We start from the raw sequence: 20,813 nt of genomic DNA, 5'->3' as shown, positions 1-20,813 counted from the left end.
AGACAAGTGCATGACCTCAACGTCATCCTGACCGTGGACTTTCTGTTTTGCGACAAGCATCTCCTCGATTCTAGCTGCAATAATAAATCATGGGCTCAGATCCAGAGTCATCTTGGACATTCCAACCAACTGGTATCTAAACTATTAAACATACTGGAAATTATCCATGCAGTAAACTGGAAGCTAAATATTGTCAATGTACCATTTGTTTCTTTCAGATTGGCTTTCAAAACTTCGGAGAACGTAAGTAGAAACTGATTTCTACACCAACTGTTTATGTTCTGATCTTTCTGATAAAATTATATGTGAAATATAAACACTATCTTCTTTTTTTTCAGGGTTGAAGAATTATGTGACAACAAAACAGCTGAAGATTTTAGGTGTAATTCTCTTTATTGAGATCGTTGTGCTGGTGATTATTGTATTGGTTCGTAAAAACAACCAGGTGGAGTGTTGATCTCCAGAAACCTTAAAGTTATTCAGATACAGACGCTCGGATATTTATTCACCTTGGTTCTGTTACAACATGATGATGTAAAGGCATAATTATAAACACAGAGTAAGGGGTAATTAACATGTTTATTGTAAAATGTTTTAGGGCAACTGTGAGCATGTTTTAAATACCTTTTTATTTCTTAAATGGGATTATTGTCTTTGTTCTCTAAAAAGTGCTAAAGTTTCAGATGATAAATGATATATTGTACCAAGAAGTCTGAAAACTGTTTCTCTGCTGCTTAGGTGAAGTTTCAATAAAAATAATTTTATTGTAAATAAATGTTGCATTGTTATACATTTATGTTGCACAGAATTTTATTTCTTATCTTTTAAATCATATAAACTAATTTGGATGTTTTTCTTAAGTTATTTCAAATAAAACATAAGACTGCTGTCAGTGCGGATGGTCTGCGCCTCAACATTTTAATTTAAAGCTGAAAATCATTGTAATTAACAACAATAAATGCTTGAAAACATGAATCTGTGTGGAATAAATATATTTGTGTTTCTCTTAGTGAAACGTGTTACTGAAATAAACTAAATATTGAATAATTTAATGCATTCAATGGGTTTGTAATGCATTAAGAAATGTTTCTTTTGGAGCTTTAATGTTCCACCTAAACTCTGCAGCTGTAGAATAAAAGATAAAATGATAAGGAACTATTTTTCCAGTGTCTTTGAAAACTCCATAACAGCAGAGGAGCCCAACCCACTGATGAAGACAGCAAAGATTTTATTGGATTGAAATAAAATTTAGCTTGTTTTATTTTAAATGACATAAGTGGACATACATTGGATCTGTTTGTACATTGAGATAACACAATATAACTAAACTGAATCAAAATGAAGGTGTTAATGTCACATTTATTGAAGAATGACTCGGGTTGTAAATTTATACCTGGAAAACATAAAACTACAGGATGTTTTTGATGATATTTTATGTACATTTGAATAATAAAGATGTTCCTGTTTTCAGCTGCATCCTTATAATGTTCTACTTGCAAAAGTTTTCAGAATGAATCAAGAATCTAGTCATTACTTGCAGGAAAAAATATAGTGTTGATATTTTAATGCACTAATTGCCAGCTGTCCAATAAGATTCAGAGCTGCTGCTTTTATTCTTATCTGTTAAGAAAACATGTTATACTGGCTGCTCTAAACTGAAACTATTTCAGTGAGTCTGAGGATCTTCAGCTGCATTGGAAAGTTTGACGAACAAGAAGTTATCAGTCTATTAGGTGAGTTATTACCACACAAAAGTCTTCAAAATGCTTTTTTACTTCAAACTGCAAACCTGTAGAATATTGTTTGTTTCCTGAGGCAGTGGATGGTTATAATGAACAGCTGCAATAAATCACTTTGAGATGATTCTCTTGGTTTTACGTTAAAGTTGGATGTTGTTGACTTAAATATTCTGTTTTTTTTTAATGCATCTCCATAGAAACAAATGCAGAGGTGAACAAAAAAAAATCACTTTTACAATATTTTTAATTTTAGTTGTTGGTACCATTGATGAATTTTTCCCATTTCATGTTTATAAATGAGAAATTGCTTTCAATCAATTAAACCTCATCAAATAAGAGATTTTTTTTGTCTCATTTACAAAATCACAGTGAAGTGCCAGAGTTTTGTCTATAAAGTATTTCTGCTGCTTGCCTCTGCTCAGCTGAGCATTATATTTTATATTTCAGGCATAGCAAGCAATAACAGGTTTGTGCTGTTTTCACCTCCTACAGAAGATAAGAAGAGCAATGTCTACAAATTAATGTTCAACAACCTGGAAGTCCACTTACAGAAGCAAAAATGATTATAAAATACAACATTCAGGAAAATCTATTAATGAGTTGACAAATGTATATGTTTATACCTTTTACTAAAAACGACTGGTTCCTGCAGATCTTTTCATAGTTTAAATGTGGCTTTAAATTTATGCAAGAAAAATGAATATTTTTGTCACATAAAACATTTCTGAAGCTCCTTCGTTGTTTATGAATGTTTTAAATATGTTTCATTCTGCAGCAGAAATGGGGAAAAAGTTTTTTGTCATTGTTGAGGGAGTGGAAACTGGAGCTCAGAGATGCCTTGTTCAAATGATTAGAGACATCGGCCAAACCAAAGTTTCCTCTCCTGAAGAGTGCGACTACTTCCTGGTTTTCTGCCCCGTTGTGTCCCGCGTTGCAGCAGACATCAGTGGAGCCCTGGCCAGAGTTCCTGGTAGGATATTAATGTTTCAAAACTGGTACAATATACGCAGATAACTTACTTTCGACCATAGTTTCATTAAAGGAAGCAGACATAAAACACATTGTGTGAAATAACAAAAAGTTTGTCTTTTTCTAATTGATCTGTTTTTTGTTTGTTTTTTGTTTGTTTTTTTCGATTTTCTTGCTGTTTTTTCCATTCAGCCAATAAACCAGGGATTCTGGTCGTGTTGCATCACACCAGCGATGCAAACCTGGCTTTAGCAGAAAGCAGCAGACAAGTGCATGACCTCAACGTCATCCTGACCGTGGACTTTCTGTTTTGGAACGACGACCTCCTCGATTCTAGCTGCAATAATAAATCATGGAATTTGATCCAGAATCATCTTGGATGTTCCAAAAATTCAGTAAAAAGTAAATAAATCTTGTTTCTAGGACAAATACAGACTTTGAAACCATTCAATTGTAAATATGTGAAATATGATTAACTGTATCTAAACTTTCTCTTTTGCTCTTTCAGATTTGAAGAACCCAGTAGTAATAGCAGCGATTTTAGGTGTAGCTGCTGTGATTGCGATAGTTGTGGCTGTAATTGTTGTATTTACTAGTAAAAAACATCCATAAGAAACATCAAGACTTTCATGACAGTCTTCAAACTGAGCAGGAAGTGAAGGTGAGATGTAACCATGATGATCTTCTTTTGTTTTTATCTTAATATCATAATGTAGCTCTTTCTGGGTGGATGATTTGTTCACATGAATTCTGTTAAATAATTAAATCAATGTAAAAATAAATTTTATGGATATTGGTTTAATGCAAAATAAACTGGTAAACAAAATAAACTAATTAGTGCTAGATTATCTCTCCTGAAAATACATTCAAATAAACTTTTTGTTTTTCACTCAGTCTAATGTGTCGAATGTCGTTCCTGTTGGAGCTTTTTTAACTAGTTTCCTGTCATGACTGCAGTTTCAGATTAAAGGTTCAGTTGAGTTAAACTGAAAAAAGAAAGAAAACAATTAAATATGTGTTACACTTTACAGCTGATAAGGAACAAACTATTTTGTTGAAACAAATTATTTTACTGATGATTGTCTGACTCGAGATGCAGTTTAATTTTAGGAATAAACTGATTTTCTGTAAAGTATCTCAGTAAAAGATCAGCAGAGCAGCTAAAAGAAAAGAAAATGAAAAGGGAAAAGTAAACAGTATTTTTCTAAAGCTGCTTATGAAAACAATAATTTGGCTAATATAAATATATTTTCCAGAATCTGTCCATTACACTGATTTTCTGTTATTATTTTCTTCCCTAAGGCAATTTTTGATTAAACTGCACATTTAACTTACAGCATTTTTATTAACAATACTAGAAAGTATTACTTCTCTGGTTGGATGATTTCAAGTAATAAGTAAGAGTGTCATGTTACTGTGTGTTATGATGTCAGATTTTATTACTTAAGTGTTCTGCAGCCACAGCTTCACTTCTCTTATTTTAATTCCTGGTTTTAAAAATATATAAAGGAAATGAGCTATTTACAAAAACTACAGTGCCACCTTGTGGCCGAAACATGTCTTGCTTCTTCTAAGCCAAATGCTTTTGGTGTGAAACTTCTGCATCATTTTCTATTCAACAAAAATCTTTTTTTATGACAAGAAAGGGTTTATTTCCTGGACATGATTTGTTCACTATCTTTTCAAACTTCACTCTGTGTCCAGAACTTTAAGATAAAATAATCAGCTGCTACTGAAAGTCCTGCGAACTCGACTTAAGAGAAAAGGAGATCGAGGTTTCACTGCTCCTGTTCTCTGGAATAAATTACCTTTCCAGATACATTTTACCTGGAAAATGTATTTTTATTTGTTTACATTTAATTGAGGCTTTGTTGTTGTGATGTTTTGTTTTTATTTTATTTACTTCTCAGTATTACTCATTATGTTTTTGTATTGTTATTTTGTCTCTGTCTTTTGATCAACTTATTCTATTGTGTAATCATTTTTGTACAGCACTTTGGTTCAGTTTTCAACCTGTTTTTAAAAGTGTAACATAAATAAATTAATGCATCATAATGCAAACAAACAGCATGATAATGACAGACATGTGAGTCAGTTATGCCTCATCATCCAACACTGAGACAAAGACGACAGGCAATAAAACTCTCCACCGAGTCCTACATCAAGTCAGTAATTATTATGTTCTTAAACAATAACGTCATCATTGTGGTATATTTTTAGAGTATAAAAATATATGGAGAGAGTTTTAATACTGTTTTTCTTTTATTCCAGAAGGAGTTGAGTTGTGAGAAGGAAATGCAACGAAACAATAAAATAACCACTGCAAGCATAACTTTACAACTTAAATTCCTTTTTAATTTAATAATAAAATTTAGATATGGGTGAAACGTTCACATGCTTTCTGGATGTTTGGCTTTATAATGGGACTGAGGAAGAAAACTGATTATGAAACCCCGTCTACTTCCTGTTAAAGCCCAAATAATGATGCAGAAAATAAAACAAAACACAGAGAAAAGTTTTAATAATTTTTTATTTTACATTCTTCACGGTAAAACCAATATAAATACTGCAAAAATCCACTTAGTTTAAATAAAAATTCTCCAGATCTTTGAATATTTACACATCCTAAAAATATGACCAAGTCCCAGCTGATGAAGATGTTTAAAGACTTTCTATTTGTAACAAATGTGTAATGTGACTTCTGCATTAATAAAATCAAACTAAAGCAGCATTTACATTAACCTACAAGGATAATGTATTTATTAGATCATCTGTAGATATAAATATGTGAAATTAGCTCTTTTGATGCGTTGCTGTTATAAAAAGTGATCAGATTTTCTGCCTTTCCACCTCTTCATCCAACAATAAAGTTTTCATCCTATGAGGTCTTTTCAGACAAACTAAAAATTTATTAAAGAAAGAATCGAATCAGCTGATGCAGGTCAGGGATATCTATGTGTTACAACCATGAAGATGGACGTCGTGACAACAGCTGCAGACACAACAAGGACAGAGACGACAAATATAGCACCTTTACGTTTCTTTGCACCTAAAGGGCAAAAAGAACAAAGAGATATTTGGTTAGATTCACATTAAAGAAAAGCAGTTCAAATTAAAACATCACAAAGATCCTATAAAATCATGTAGTTGTTTTATGGTCTAACTTCAACTCTTCAAAACAAACCAGTAATAAAGTATAAAATTAATTTCCTCTAAATTAGCCTCTAATGGCTAATTTTGACACCGTCATTTATCACTTTTTAGAAAAATCTATTTTTCACACATCTGTCTTTCTTTCACTTCTCTCTTAACTCCATGCCTCTTTGATGCGACAAATTTTGCTGCTTTTTGATTTTCCTTCTTAACTGATTGAGATTGAAATTAGCTTTTTAAGAACTTCACATCAAACTGTAATATTTACCCTTTACACATTTAATTAAAGTTCTGAAGTGAGACAGGAGAAAAAAACATAATAAATAAAAATGTTGGTTTCTGCTGTATTTACCTTCAATCAGAGATTGCAGGAAAGAGTTCTGAAAGAACAGAAACAAAGTGAGTAAAGTCATCACTCCACTGCAAATGATTACATTAAAATCAATATTTACCCTGGAAATTGGAAGGCTGAGAAACCTCCGGATTTCATGCCATGATATGTCGTTATGGTTACAGTTGAGGATTTTATCCTGATGGAAAAAGTAATCCACGGTGAGGCGGACGTTCTGGTGCTGCACCTGCCTCCTGCTTTCAGCTACGACGTGGTTGGGGTCGAATGTGTGATGCATCACCACCAGAACGATGGGTTTACCATCTAAAAACACAGAAAACATGAATATAAAACACTTTTTAAATAACATTGTACTCTAGTTCCTTACAGTCAGTTTTAACAGATAAATGGAACCCAGATTTGGTACATTTTTCACTAATTTTATGAGTTGGATAACTTTGTTGTCATGCATGAAATTAAAAAAATCTTCTTTTTTTTCCTACTTTTTTAAATGTTTCAGATCCAGTAAATTTTAGAATTAGACAAAAAAACCTGAGATAAATACAAAAATACATTTTTAATGATTTTACTTATTAATTCAACCTCACCCTTGTTTGCAGTATTATTTTAATTTGGCCATATTGAAGGGTTTTAGGGTGAAATGCTGCTTTAAAGCCATGTCACATTATCTGAATTAGATTTACATCTGTACTTTGACTAGGCCATTCCTTTTTCTCCTTTCTTGAGCCACTAACAGATGGACTTTCTGGTGTTTTTTTGGATCATTATTTGCTGTGTAAACCAAGTCTGCTTTAGCATAAGCTCACAAACTGATGAATATTTTCCATTAATGTGAAGCAGTCTTACTCGGAGCCTTGCTGAGAGCCTCAGTGATGTCTGTCAGGACGCGTGAAGCGATTGGGCAGATCAGCAGGACGTAGTCACAGTCTGTAGGAGAGTAAGCTTCAACTTGGCCTGCGCTGCTCAGCTTGTCAACGATGGAGTGATGAGCCCCGTTGGTTTTACCTGCTACTAAGACATAAAACCTTCTCCCCAAGCCTAAACATTAACAGACAATAAGATTCAGTTAGAACCAACACTGATTAACACCAACTTTTTATGGTACTTTAACTTGTTTTTGTGGTTTTTTCACTTTGTTTTCCGGAGCTACAATGATTTCTTACCTAAATTGGGTAATGAAATAAGTTTGCAAACAAAAGAATTTCAAGAAATAAATGAGAAATAAATTTGTCTTCAACCTTGCACCACCTCTGAGCTGCATAAGAGCAAACAGATAAGAATTTGTTGAGATCAACTGATATTAAGTTTGTTGTGTGAGACGGGGCGTTTTCCTGCTTGCATAACATCACTAGCTAATCCATGTCTGCAAAAACACAGAAACAAGGCTAAAGAGCAAATCTTTAATCTAAATTAAACACCATTTCAGGGTTTGTTTCTGCTTGTGCCTCACTGATATACTCATGCACTGAATCAAAAGGGAACTGAAACAAACATGTGATTCTTTTTTGTGTTTCTGCACCCATCCACAGCTTTCTAACATTTTTGTAAATTACCTAAACTTCTGTCAATATCACAGATCAGCTTCAGTTTTCAATTATTGGTCAATTAGAAAGCAATAATCCAGTGAATTCAAGCTTTTGTTTGTATTGACCTTCTATCCAAAGGATAGAAACTACATTAAATATGTGCTGTAAAAAACATCAACAGGTCATAATCACATTTATAGAATACTTCTTCAGACATTTGTCATTTTTCCTAAATCAAGCTCTTCTGATCAGTTTGAGGTGATTTCAGCTGCTAAACTCTTAATACAGAATACTCAGTCATATCTAAAGGTTGGATATTTATCTAAAAGTTCCTCGGTTCTTGCAGCCGCCCCGCTGTGTGAACCTGCTGCCTGCTGTGGCTGAAAACTAAAGAGCTCAAACCCTGAAACAAAAAAAACAGCAGAAGCCTCCAAAACAGGAAGGAAGTTGCACAGTCATTCATAACCTTGACGCTTGAGTGTGTTTTGTTCCACCAACAGACGGTTGTTATTTGCATAAAACGTTCTGTGTGTGGCCCCTGTCCTGAGTTTAATCTGTAAACTAGATCTCCTCACCAGTTTCTCGCTGCTGGGACATGTTTCTGCGTAAAAAGAACGAGACAAAGTGTCGGTTAGAACTGTTTGACATTTGAAAATGAAAATATGAACATACATAAGAAACTAAGTACGTCATTGCAATCAAAGTGGAATCAGCTGCTCTGCACATACATTCACTGAGTCAAAAAAGCAAAAAATACCTTCCAGTGGTTCCTCTTTGAAGCATCCGAGACTCAGGACCCCGATGAGGATCACCCTACACTATTACAGATATTTACTTGTACAGCCTGATTGTTTCTTGGTTTTCTGATTCGTCCTCACTGCAGTAAAGCTAAACCAGTTAGAGAAGCACTTTTACTTTCACTTTGAGCGAGCATGTCTTCTAAATAACTGCAAAGGCAGAGGTGCTGGTTGGGCGGGCAGACCAAGTGTGAAAGATAAGAAACAGGAAGTTAGTCTGCTGTACAGTTAAGTGGAAATTATGTGTTAAACTGTAATGAAATCCCCGGGCCTACATACATAATCTGAGGGGAACAGTTTTAGAAAAAAGGAAGGAACAGAGAAGACTAAAATAGTTACGACAGAATATGTTGGTTGATTTTTAATTCTTTACATCCACCATAAGTTTTTTATATATATTCTTCTTCATCAGTTTAATATAATAAGATAAAATATATTTAAACACGGCAGCAAAATAAGAGCAGCTTCTGCAGAGAAGCATCTGAGAGCCATGATCTCTGTGCTGCTCACTGCTGCTGCTGTCGTCATGATGCTCCAACTTCAGTGGTAAACACTGAATCACTTTCACAAACCTTCTCAGCATAAACACCATATGAAGTTCTTTTTTTTCTTCACAATTTAACCCACTGAATGGTTTTCTCATCATGATTTGTGCTGTAGGGTTTGCATCTTTCTTGCAAATGTGCTACAGTGAAATAAGAAAGCAATGTGGAAAGCAGAAGAAGAATGAAACCTAAGAAAGAATACATATCTAGAAAATTAACAGTATCTGGAATTTATATCTTAAAGGTGACATATTGTGCTTCCTTGAACAGGTTAGGATGGCCTCACACAAAACAAGTTCATTACACTTTTTGCACTAAAATCATTGTTAGATGATGAGATTTTAGTCTACATAATAAAGCAACCGTACATCTTTGAAAAGCAGAAGTAGAGCCTTGTGCACAACCAACAAGAAGCAGGAAGTGGTTTCTGAATGGTAAGTCAATAACAACGCGCTCGTTTTTTTCCAGCAGCCATTGTACAGCACATATGGAAGTGAAAATCAGCTGGTCAAACATCCTGGAGCTCAGGGTTGGGTTGGTAGGTAACGGGCAGGGATATTACAATTGGAAGGTTTTTGAAAAGGCTCATTTTCCAGACACCAAAAAACAACTTATTGCAAAAAATGAGTGTGTGGGTTTTTTAAGTGCTTGGGCTGTTTTTAGAATCAGGAGAAACTCAAATCAAAGTGCAAAAACATGCAAAATGTGAATTTAAAAAAGAGGATCTGAGAAATGCTTTTTCCTTCAGTCCAACATCAAGTTTTCCGCTAGTGATCCAAATGATCTGTCCATTATTTAACAAACAAACACGAGTTCTGAAAAGAAAATTTGTTTTTATTTAACAAGTTTTAGGTCAAAATAAACATAACCTTTTAATATAAAAGTGCTTTACACAGGCAGAAAATTATGAGACAGGAATTCTTGATTTCCTCCTTGTTCTTGCAGTGTTCCCTTAGCTACTTACAAAGTTTTGCATAGTTTGTCTTAGCTTCTTCAGTTAAACTGAATAAAAAACTGTATGAAGATGAAATATATTACCCATCCATTATCTACAGCTGCTTATCCGTGCAGGATTGGAAGAGGAGTCCATCACATGGCAACACAGATATGATAAACAACCCAAGGCTAATTTTGCTGAAAACCACTAAACATGAAAGTCTGGTGGTTTGCAAGGAACTAAACTAAAACTCATAATTCAGATTTATTTTTTTATTATATTTTTCAGAATTTGGACTTTAATTCTCTGAGATCAGAAGTCAGAATTCAGAAATGAAAAGTCAGAATTCAGATGAAAAGTCAGAATTCAGAAATGAAAAGTCAGAATTCAGATGAAAAGTCAGAATTCAGAAATGAAAAGTCGGAATTCAGAGATGAAAACTAATAATTCTTAGATTGAAGTCAGAATTCCGACTTTCATCTTTTGAACTCAAAAGTCATAATTCTAAGATTAAAGTCAGAGTTTATTTCTCTTTTTTTCGGTAAACTTAATCCTCCTCGTAGGGTTTGCATTGCGGTATGTCCCGCAGGCCTTGAACGCACCAGCTGATGCGGGTCTTATTTGTTCTCTCCAGCAGGAGGAGGGCGTTCCGCTCAACAACACACGCATCCAGTGGCTGCTATACTCCTACGTGTGAGTGCGCTGGTCCATATGTAGGTGCAGCCACAGCTTTAGGTTTTCTCCGTGTTCATCCAGGGACCGGGCCTGTCCTTGATGTTAGCCCGCCTGGCGGCTGCTCTGCCGGGGAAAAGGCGACAGAGGAGGCCGGGCTGGAAGACATGGAGGCTGGCCGTCCTTGCAGAGGGACTGGGCTGTAGGACGGTAGGCTCTCTGGTATTTCTCACCCCGTTAAGAAACAATGAAAGGCGGTCAGGAGTGGAGCCTCAGTATGGGGGCGAAATGCTTATCGGATGTCTGACACAAGCTCTGCTTTTCTCGTTTTCGTCGTCTGAAATCCAAATCTTTTTGTTTTTTCTCTCTTTTATCCACCCAGACACAGATGGTGGTGGACAGAGATCATTTTTTATTCTCAGCTTTGCAAAAATGGCTCTCTTCTGACCAGGTTTAGTGTAAAACGTCATACTATTCACTTTTTTAAATTCATTTTAAACAATTTACAATTTTCTTTCACATTTTATGTCAGTGTTGTTGAAACGGAGCAGACTGGCCTCATATGCGCACATCCGTCACAAACAGCTCACATGTCAGATGGGATGCAAATGCAGAGTGTAAACACAACAGGAGCTGAAAGTGAATCATCAGGCGTTCATCATTCATCACAACTTTTTCTGAAAGAAATACTATGCCTTCTGAACTCTACTAAATTTACATACGAATATAATTTCCAAAATACTAAAAAAATTAAATATTGTGGAGCAATAATTTCCCTCAGAATTATCCCCTATTCTGTTTACAGATGGTTAACTTTTATAACCATGAATAGTGTGGATTTTCTAAAACTTTCTACACCTCATTAGTCTCATTCAGCACTCCTTTTGAAATGCAGATTTCTGTTTCAAAAGAAATTAGACTTTAATTCAAGACGATTCTCAGTTTAAATGTATATGATAACAAATCAAAGGAATGTCTAGACATTAAAAAATTCTTCTATTTTATTTTGTAATGAAATATTTTTAGACACCAAACAAATTTTATATATTGTCATTTTTTTATATAAAGTTGAATAGGTGCACCACAATCCTGGTAATCACATATGGGGATGTTTAATGAATATGTTATTAATTTAGGGGTTGTTTGTTTTAAATTATTTAAAGATTGAAAGGAAAAATAGTTTATTAATTCCTTTCCTTCAAGTCAGTTTCTTGTTCACAGAAGAATGTATTTGCAATAACACAAGATCATTATATCCTATTGTAATGGTAATTATATGGAAAATGTATTATAGAGGTTATTAAAACACTTCCATTATGTTTGTAGCTTAACTTTGAACATCAAACCTAAGGAACACCGTTCAGTACAGGCAACTAATTCCTAAAACTATATATTTTTAAAGACATTTATGTATTTTATTATTCTGATCATAATAAGTGAAGCAGGACTTTTAAATTACTTGGATAAATGGAGATTGAACCTTTCATTTATCAGCAGGAGCAGCCTTGTTTACAGATGGAGATCCTCAGGGTTCCGGCCTTGGACTTGATTTATTTTGTTAAATGTTCCTTTCAACTGTTTCAACTTGATTCTTTTCTTTCTTGTCACTCCTTGTTGATTATTTAATTGATACTTGTTTTTATTATTACTGGTGAAGAATTTTCATGGAACTATATTTTATAAAGTCTTAAATAAATAAAATTGACATAAAAAATACTGAGTTTTCTTAACTGTATATTCTCTCTCAATAATGTGTCATTATTATTTAGTGGTTCACAATTCACAGTACATTTCTGTAAAAATTGCAAAACAATATATAAAACAATCTGAATTAATTTCAAATTAGAAATTGAAGATAAATTAAACTTAATCTTTCATGAAAATAGAAAATTTCCTGGCATATTTTGGGTAATAACAATTGAAGTCCATGAATGTTTCTTCCATTATTTCTATTTGCAGTGCTGATTTCTTCAGTGGAGGGCTTGGCTCTCGTAGCATGGACCCCGCCCACATCGGAGGGGATATGTCACCTCTGTATGTGCCGAGGAAAAGGAAACCTGTCCAATCACAAGCCAGAAGTTCACCTCCATGTCCAGGTAGAGCGATAAAGAAGGAATTTATTTTTATATTCCCACATTTTGTCCAGCTAACTGAACTTACTTTGTGTCTTTAAACATCAGCTGTCCAAAGGTTTCCTGACAGACAAGGTGAACTAAATACGTTTGAGTATCCAGAGGTAAGAAAGACAAACGATTGCATCCTGTAGCTTTTTCTATATTACATTATTTATGTTGAAAGTTCTGATTTATGAGTTTGTACGACTGTCCAGGCTTCATCCTCACAGTTCTGTTTGTTTTTTGCAGGATGAAGAGACTCAAGATCAAAACGATGTAAAGATGAAAAGAACTTGCAGCAAAAAAAGGTAAAACCTTTGAAATATGGCCAGATAGCAAATGCAAGTGCATTTTTTTGAAAGTATATTTTTTTCTGACACAGATTATGTTAATTACTCACCTAATTCAGACTGTTTTACTAAAAAAGCTCAAATTTATGTGGTTAGAAACTGAGCACCAGTTGATGAGCCATGTCTGAACACATCAGGTGTATTTCTCTCATACCATAAAATGTGCCTGAATTGCATTCTGGGTACAGAATGTGTTGCACTTCATCACCGGTGGAGAAAGTGAGAAGATATAAAAACACTTAATTTACGCAGCACATTTGTTTAGCTGGTATTACTGCTCTAGATGCGCTGTACAATGGCTGCTGGACATGACAAGTGTTTTGTTGACTTATTCAGAAACCACTTGCTGCGTTCTTGTTGGTTGTGCAGGAGGCTTCAATTCTGCTTTTCAAAGATGTACAGTTGCATAATAACACATTGGTTTGTAATTGTTGAGTTGGGGGGCGTGGCCAGCAGCAGCTTACTGGATTTATAGGGACAGTGACAGCTCATTCTGAAAGGAGCTCAAATTAGGCAAAACTGAGTGGACTAAAATGTCATTGTTGTGCAAAAAAGGTAATATAATGTTTTGTATATACCAATAGACATTTCCTAACCTGTTCAAGGAGGCATAATACGTCAGCTTTTACTAAAAAAATGAGAAAACGTTACATTGTCACAGGTTTGTAGAATATGTATTTTGTTTTCATACCAGGTATGAGGACCTCCAGAATGTTTCCTTGGGATCTGTGGATTATCCGACCACCAGCTGCTCTGTGATGTCATCAGGTGGCCTGGCCAACGGCTCAGATGAAAGGTCCATAAACATGCCTCCAAGAGAGATGGGGAAGGACCACTGGCCTGATGGACCAGAGGCGAGCCGGGAGCAGCCGCAGCCTGAGGAACAGACCTGGAGCTCCAGCAGGGAGCGAGGCCCTGAACCCTGGACTCCAGGCAGAGAAGAACCCCAAACATGGATTCCTGACAGAGATGGAGGTCATCCTGGACCGGATCAGGCTTGGATCACGAGCCAGGAGCAAGGTCCCGAGTCTGGATGGGGGGTGGGGAGAAACCAAAGCCAGGATCAGGCCTGGAACAGTGGAAGGGATCCAGGAACAGACGGATCCTCCGGCGGACCAGACCAAAGGTGGGGAAACAGCCGAAGCCAGGATGAGCAAGTCTGGAGCGACTCAAACAGGGAGCGAGGAAACATCTGGAGACCCGGTAAGCACCAGAATATGTTTCTCATATGCAACAAGCTTGTTACATAAGGTAGCTCAATGTTATTTTCATATTATATTTCAAAGACTTGAACATGAAGAAGGTCCAGAGAGCAGAAGTGGAGCCAAGCCCTGCTGTAAATAACTTCCTTCCACCACCAGAGGGCAGCATGTCCTGTAGGTCTCCATCCTGTCCAACAGGTTCAACTTTTTACAGAGCTGATTTGGATTCAGCTGAGATCACATTAAATCATAAATCTAATGCAGTAGTAAAGAAACGTATTTCATGTATCTCAATTTTAGATGCAGTCAGTGTTAGTAGGAGTTCAGCTGTCCAAATGAATGAAGATCAGAAACCCATCCTTCTTCCAATCAAGAAGGAACCTCCAACCTACCCTCCAGGTGAGAACAGCTTAATTAAAAATGGATCTAATTTAAAAATTTTTGATTAGTATTAAAACTAAATGTCACCTGGATCCAGGAAGTAGTCCTGCAGTTTGAGAAATAAACTTGATCCTTAAATGTTTGTATAAAATTATCCATAATTTGCATTATGTGCATTCATTAGATGCACAGATAATCTGTTGGTTTGGTATTCAGATATTTCCGTCTCTGATAGTAAAACTTTATTGTTATTCTTGCTGTGCTCCGTCTCCAGGAAGCCAAGAGGAGCGCTGGCAGCTCCAGATTGTGGCCAAAGGGAGAGTGACGTGTCCCAAATGCAAAAGTGTGAGCAGGAAAACTGTGGAGGGGCTGAAGAAACACATGGAGAACTGCAGACTGGTGAGGCTTCAAACACTACCCTGAAAAATTTATATTATAAATATTATATATATTACATTTATATTTATGCCACTTCAAACTGTGTCCCATTCCAACTGAAACATTCAGTGAATTTTGTTGGGATTTCATCTGATAGAACAAGAGTGGATTATAACTGTGAGAAAGGTGACAATGAAAAGGATATAATTTATGCAAATAGAAATCTGAAATATGTGGTGTGCATTTTGAAACAAAACATTGCAGGAATTATTCACACTCATGGCAGATTTAAAATTAAAATTATTTTTCACTCAACCGAAGTTTACAGATCGGAAATGAGGCGGGCATCTCTCAAAGTAAAATTATTAATATTTTACAAGTCTTTCATATACGGCTTTTAAAATCACATATTAAAGTGACTTTAACTGATTCATTTTAATTAATTACATACATGTTAAGGTTTTTTTGCTTATTTTTTTCCACATACTTGCACATTTCTAAACCTTTACACAAGCAATATCTGTAAACAACAGTGATTTAGGATTGAACAGAAGCAATGTGGGATGTTATGATTTTCTAACTTCACCGTTCTTTAAATTTCTCCACAACTGTCCTGACCTCTGATTTTTAATCATTAATGTTCTCTGACAACCACTGAAGTCTTTACAGTTTTTTATTATTTTCCTTCCACTTTAACATGATGCACCAACTTGTGTTAGTCTACCATAAAAAATATCAGTAAAATACACTCCTAAGTATTTATTAAGATCATGTGGAATATAACCACATTTATGCCTTAAGTACTTGGTGTAAAGTATTAAACTTGTTAAAAATGCGTTGTCAATCTGCAGCAACCTTTTATCTGTCAGCACTGCGGGAAGCAGCTTAAATCCTCCACAGGGATGAAGTATCACATCATGGCTGACCACAGCAACCTGGTAAGATCATTATTTATGTCCTCTTTATTTCTGTACACACTACATTGTAAAGTAAAACTGCTATTGTTCTGTTGCTCAAAAAACAGCATTCATGCTTGTTTTTGTTTCACCTGCAGGAGTTTTAAATGTTTGATTTAATCATTTATAATGCGTACGTCATGTGCAACGTGTTATTTATAAATGTGCTGTAATATCTGCAATGCCAGAATGCTGATATTAACTTTTCTAATCTTGAAAGCCATCAGCTGATGACACCAAGGGCCTCGACGACCGCGCCATCAAAGACAAACTGCGTAAAATCCTGAAGAGACTCGGCAAACTGAAATGCTCTAAAGAAGTGAGGCGTTGATCACATTGCAGTTTGGTCTGTTTTAAAACCATACAAGACTCACAAATACCTTTTATTTCCCAGGGCTGCACTGCTGCCTTCACCAGCATCATGGGCTACGTGTACCACATGAAGAAGTGTGGGAAGGAAGAGTCTGAGCTGGAGAAGCTGCTGCTGAATTGCTCCCACTGTGGGAAAGCGTACAAATCCAAGGCTGGTCTAGAGTACCACCTGAAGTCAGAGCATGCTCCTGTAAGCTGACTTTACACATTTACAGTAATTTGTCACTTCAGTAATTTGTCATTTGTTGCATAAATTACTGCTAATGTCGCATTTTGATCAAGACTTCCACTCGTTCCTTCCAGACGCCCCAGAAGCCTGAAGAGGATGAGGCCCTGAAGGCCCACAGGGAGGCTAACCCAGAGCGGACGCCCAGCGGCAGAGTGCAGCGCGCCTCTGCACAGGTGGCCAACTTCCACCTGGCTGAGATCGCCAACAATGAACTGCCAAAGGACTGGCCCAAGAGGAAGTTTCAGTCAGACCTTGTGCCTGACGATAAGAAGGCATGAAGAATGTTATTGATCACAAAAATTGGTTTTATGGAAACCCCTAGGCTCTAATTTTTTCATTTTGTTGCCATTTCCAGTTGAAATACGCCCGACCTGGCCTGCCGGCATTCAGCCAAGAGGTGCTGAGGAAGTGGAAGAATGAGGTGAAGCTGCAGAGGAAAGTTCACTGCCCTAACCAAGTAGGACACACTTTTGTTTGACGTTTACTAGAATTACATTTTAAACCTGAACAGTTAATCTGATTAAAAATGAAGTTGATGATTTATTTGCAATCTATTTCGAGCTGCGCTTAGGTACTGCCAGCCTGGACCAGATGGTAGAAACCATTTACAGGGGCAATAGCACCAAAAAATAGTTTTCTGGATATACTCTGCATGTTTTACAGATGTTGCACCTCATATTAAAGCCTTGGGTTCATTTCACATGTGGTGTTTTTTAAAAAATATTATTGGATTTTTATTTATTTAAACTCACATTTCCTCCATCCATAGAAATATCACCATGAAGTAATAACAGACTTTTGGATTTACACTTCAAAAAATGTTTTTTTTTCTACTTTACCTATACCAACTTTAAAAAATACAATGTTTCAGTATCAGTAAAGTGAAACTCATGTGATGTGTTGCGCTATATTCTGTCCTCAGGGTTGTGACTGCACATACACCAGTGTGTCTGGGCTGAAAGCTCACCTGGGACTGTGCACAAAGGTACACCATCTGTTCGGTGTCTAGAAAGATAATTTCCAAAAAATTCAGTTAAATCTTGGAATAAATGAAATATATCAAATCAGCATATTTTCCTTCCTTCTCTGTTTTTATAACCCTAAATAAAATATAAACTTTGAATTAAAAAGTAATAGTGTATTGTTTAGAGTATTTAATAACTTATGTGAAGGTTAAGGTTTGTTTTGTCTTTTTTCAGGGTGAATTTGAGGCTGGAAAATACAGATGTTTGATCTGCAACAAGGAGTTTAATTCTGAAAGTGGAGTGAAATATCACATAAACTCAGTCCACTCACAGGTAATAATAAATTACCAAGTTTCTTGCTTTGGATATGCTTTTTTGTCCCATTATGGTCAGGCTTTATGCTGATGACTCCATTGTATTAATTTGTCTTATTATATCAGTTGATAGGCTCAGAAGGGTTCAGAAAAGATTTGATTTCAGATTAAAACTTTATGGTCATATACAGATTTAATTTGAGAATTAGTTTGGGGGGGAAAAGATGTTTCTTGGTTCTTGAAGAAAAGCAGTTCTTCTGGGTGAACTGTTCAGTGCAGGAAGCAGATAACGTAATGTAAAATAAAATGAAAAGCTTTAGTGATGCAAATTATCAACTGAGCTAATCTGAAGTTGGTCATATTAATCAGCCAAGCAGCCATTTTCTTAAAACCTGAGCTTTTTATGGATTAAGAAAATCGGTTGCCTTTTCATTATATAAATTGCAAAATCTTTCATAATATGGTGAATTAAAAAAAACATCATTAAATTTTAACATTTTGTATCAGCTGTATAAAATACTAACTGAATAAATAGAAAGTTGTGGTTTTCTCACATCAATACCCCGCGAACAGAGAGACGTTCATGCATAAACACCGTTTGGTTACTCCTGAAGGGATGCTACAAAAATCAACGTTGCAAAAGGTTTTTTCCCATATTCAATTTTTTCAGCCTTAAGCTGAGAAGCTGCTCCGTCACGCAGCTCGGGTGAATCATCGCCATTAAAGTGAAACTTAAGTAACTTGTTGAGTATTTATATTTTAGAACAGAACCGCTTACAGTGCATTTTGCATCCTGCACCGAACTCTCCTTGGACCGTTTCTCTTTGCCGTTCTAGGTTAGCCGCCATCTTTAATTTCTATAACAAAGGCTGCGCCTAAGGGTGACCAGCGGTGCCCTCTGCTGGATGGCGGCCAAACTACAACACTACAAGAAGGCTTAAACAGATGTTTAATCGTTTGGAACTAATTTTAATCTAATAAAATATTAAATCAAATTCTATTCAAAATTAAGTACTTTATTGATTCCAACGGGAAATTAAATGTTGTAACTCATATTAACTCAGAATTCTTCAAACTTATTGTAGATAGTGATGGTGATTATAGTCGACAATTAATAGTAATTGCTTCCATTCTTACTTAACCATTTGATTTTCACTTATATCTTTGCTTTATGACCTAACAGGACTGGTTTGTAACAAACAAAAAAGCCTCCAAGAAGTTTGAGAAGTTCCTCAAGAACCAACCAAAAGAGTCAGTCCATGCAAATAAGCAAACTGTTGACCAGTACCACTTCCACCACCTGCACCAGCAGCAGCATCACCATTATCATCATCATCATCACCACCACCACCACCAGCAGCCCCTGCAGCATCCACTGCAGCCTCTACATCACCTGCAGCACCAAACCCAGTTCCTCCACCCGGAGCAGCAGAACCTCCACTCACAAGATGAGCCAGAACTCCACTACACTTCCCTAGAACCTCCAGCTGGACCGGTGTGGTTGGACATGGACCGCAAGGAAGCCGTGCTGGGTCCGGAACACATCGACATGCACATGGTGGACGTGATCAAATCAGAGGAGAACAGCGATGAGATAATGGAGGTCAACGGGAGGATAAAGGGAGAAACGATAGGAGAAACCGGGATGGTGGACGGGAAACAGACGGACTGCTTCGGTTTCGGCAGCAGTGAGGTGGAAGCCGGGCTTCATGGCACACAGCGCCAGATTGACCAGTGGAACCTGAAACAGCCTGACATCATGGAGCCGCATGCTGACGCTGCAAAATGATGGCGAAATGCCTGATAGGATCCTGCATCAGCTGCTAAAATAAATGATGCAACAGACGGCTACTCCTACTAAAGATGAGACGACAACAAGAAGGTACTACAAATAAAACTTTGAGCTGATGAAGGACGTAGAGCATGAAGTTGTGGACTTAACACTAAATGTAGTCACAACATTTATCTGGACGTTTTCACAGATTTTTAATGTCTAATTCTTTTAAAACCTTCCTGTCTTTGTTGTTAACCGTAGAAGGTAAAGTTGGTTCAACACAACGTGAGGATGTCAGCATATTTTATTTGAGAACGTATTTTGTTCTCTCTGACAACACTTTGTGCCTCATACGTTTGATCCGTCTAACCCCATTTTGTTTTATTTACATCTGTGGCTTCATCAGATGAAAGACAGGAGAAATATTAAAGTAGCACTCCAACTCAGTAACTGTGTTTCTTAAAGTCAAATACCTTTTTCTTATGTGTAAAATAGACTTTTCCAACATTTTCATCCCCAACGATTGTGTTATACTTCTGTTTGTGTTGGTCTTGATAACAAAAAAAGCACGTTAAGTTTTATTCTTCAATATTTTCAGTGTCAAAAGCACAAAAAGAGATTAAATATGATTAGTTTCCTCTACTCAAACTGATCCTAATATTAGATTAAGTCTACAGCTACATAAAGTTCACACACAGCAGAAATTCTGTTATTTTTAACACAAATCATAAAAACTTTTAGACTGCATGAATACATTTTGTTAACTGATGAAGGGAAAAATAATTTAAAATGTCCTGTTTCCAGATTTGTTATTGTCTCCTAATGTATTCCTGATATTGATAGATTAGATGAATGTTCATGTCCTCTGCAATTTACATCCACTGTTGTTAGACATGTTTATTTCAGTTATTTCTAGCGCTAATGTTTAACAGATATATTTTTTTCAGCTGATGAAATGTTAATTAATGTATTTTCTTCTTGTTTTCTGCATTTTGCACATTTATTTTCAAACCAAACTAAAGAGTCAAGTCTTGAATGAATTTGTTTTAAGAGCTTCCCACTGAGAATTTTAAATGTTTGTGAGGTGT

At 36.0% G+C, this 20,813-nt stretch overlaps 1 protein-coding gene and 1 long non-coding RNA gene across 4 annotated transcripts; both read left to right on the top strand.

Moving 5' to 3' along the window:
- Positions 1 to 6: 6 nt before the first annotated feature.
- Positions 7 to 883, top strand: LOC103146737 (uncharacterized). The gene is made up of 3 exons (XR_477172.2): positions 7 to 132; positions 219 to 243; positions 339 to 883. It is a non-coding gene; the product is annotated as an uncharacterized LOC103146737 (long non-coding RNA).
- Positions 884 to 10,602: 9,719 nt separating this feature from the next.
- Positions 10,603 to 20,770, top strand: znf512 (zinc finger protein 512). 3 transcript variants are annotated; one of them, XM_007564757.2, is made up of 16 exons: positions 10,603 to 10,900; positions 12,650 to 12,786; positions 12,871 to 12,926; positions 13,054 to 13,112; positions 13,849 to 14,357; positions 14,441 to 14,554; positions 14,657 to 14,755; positions 15,012 to 15,136; positions 15,967 to 16,053; positions 16,292 to 16,390; positions 16,466 to 16,633; positions 16,747 to 16,944; positions 17,028 to 17,129; positions 17,595 to 17,657; positions 17,872 to 17,970; positions 19,135 to 20,770. In XM_007564757.2, exons 2-16 carry the CDS (start codon positions 12,687 to 12,689, stop codon positions 19,738 to 19,740), a joined length of 2,484 nt encoding a protein of 827 aa, XP_007564819.1. In that variant the 5' UTR covers positions 10,603 to 10,900; positions 12,650 to 12,686; the 3' UTR covers positions 19,741 to 20,770. The 3 variants fall into 3 exon arrangements, with proteins under 3 accessions (XP_007564819.1, XP_007564820.1, XP_007564821.1); XM_007564758.2 differs by having other exon boundaries at positions 10,604 to 10,900; positions 14,441 to 14,530; XM_007564759.2 differs by lacking the exons at positions 10,603 to 10,900; positions 12,650 to 12,786; positions 12,871 to 12,926 and having other exon boundaries at positions 13,923 to 14,357.
- The last annotated feature ends 43 nt before the right edge of the window (positions 20,771 to 20,813 follow it).

Source organism: Poecilia formosa, unplaced genomic scaffold, assembly GCF_000485575.1.
Source record: "Poecilia formosa unplaced genomic scaffold, Poecilia_formosa-5.1.2 Scaffold168, whole genome shotgun sequence".
Taxonomy (NCBI): domain Eukaryota; kingdom Metazoa; phylum Chordata; class Actinopteri; order Cyprinodontiformes; family Poeciliidae; genus Poecilia; species Poecilia formosa.
Note: the sequence above shows the minus strand (reverse complement) of the source record. Positions and strands in the feature narration are given on the sequence as shown.

Coding starts and splice junctions, on each gene's coding strand:
- znf512 (XM_007564757.2), top strand. CDS start 12,687: ATGGACCCCGCCCACATCGGAGGGGATATGTCACCTCTGTATGTGCCG. Junction 16,634..16,746: donor TGAAGTCAGAGCATGCTCCT/GTAAGCTGACTT, acceptor CGTTCCTTCCAG/ACGCCCCAGAAGCCTGAAGA. Junction 17,658..17,871: donor ACCTGGGACTGTGCACAAAG/GTACACCATCTG, acceptor GTCTTTTTTCAG/GGTGAATTTGAGGCTGGAAA.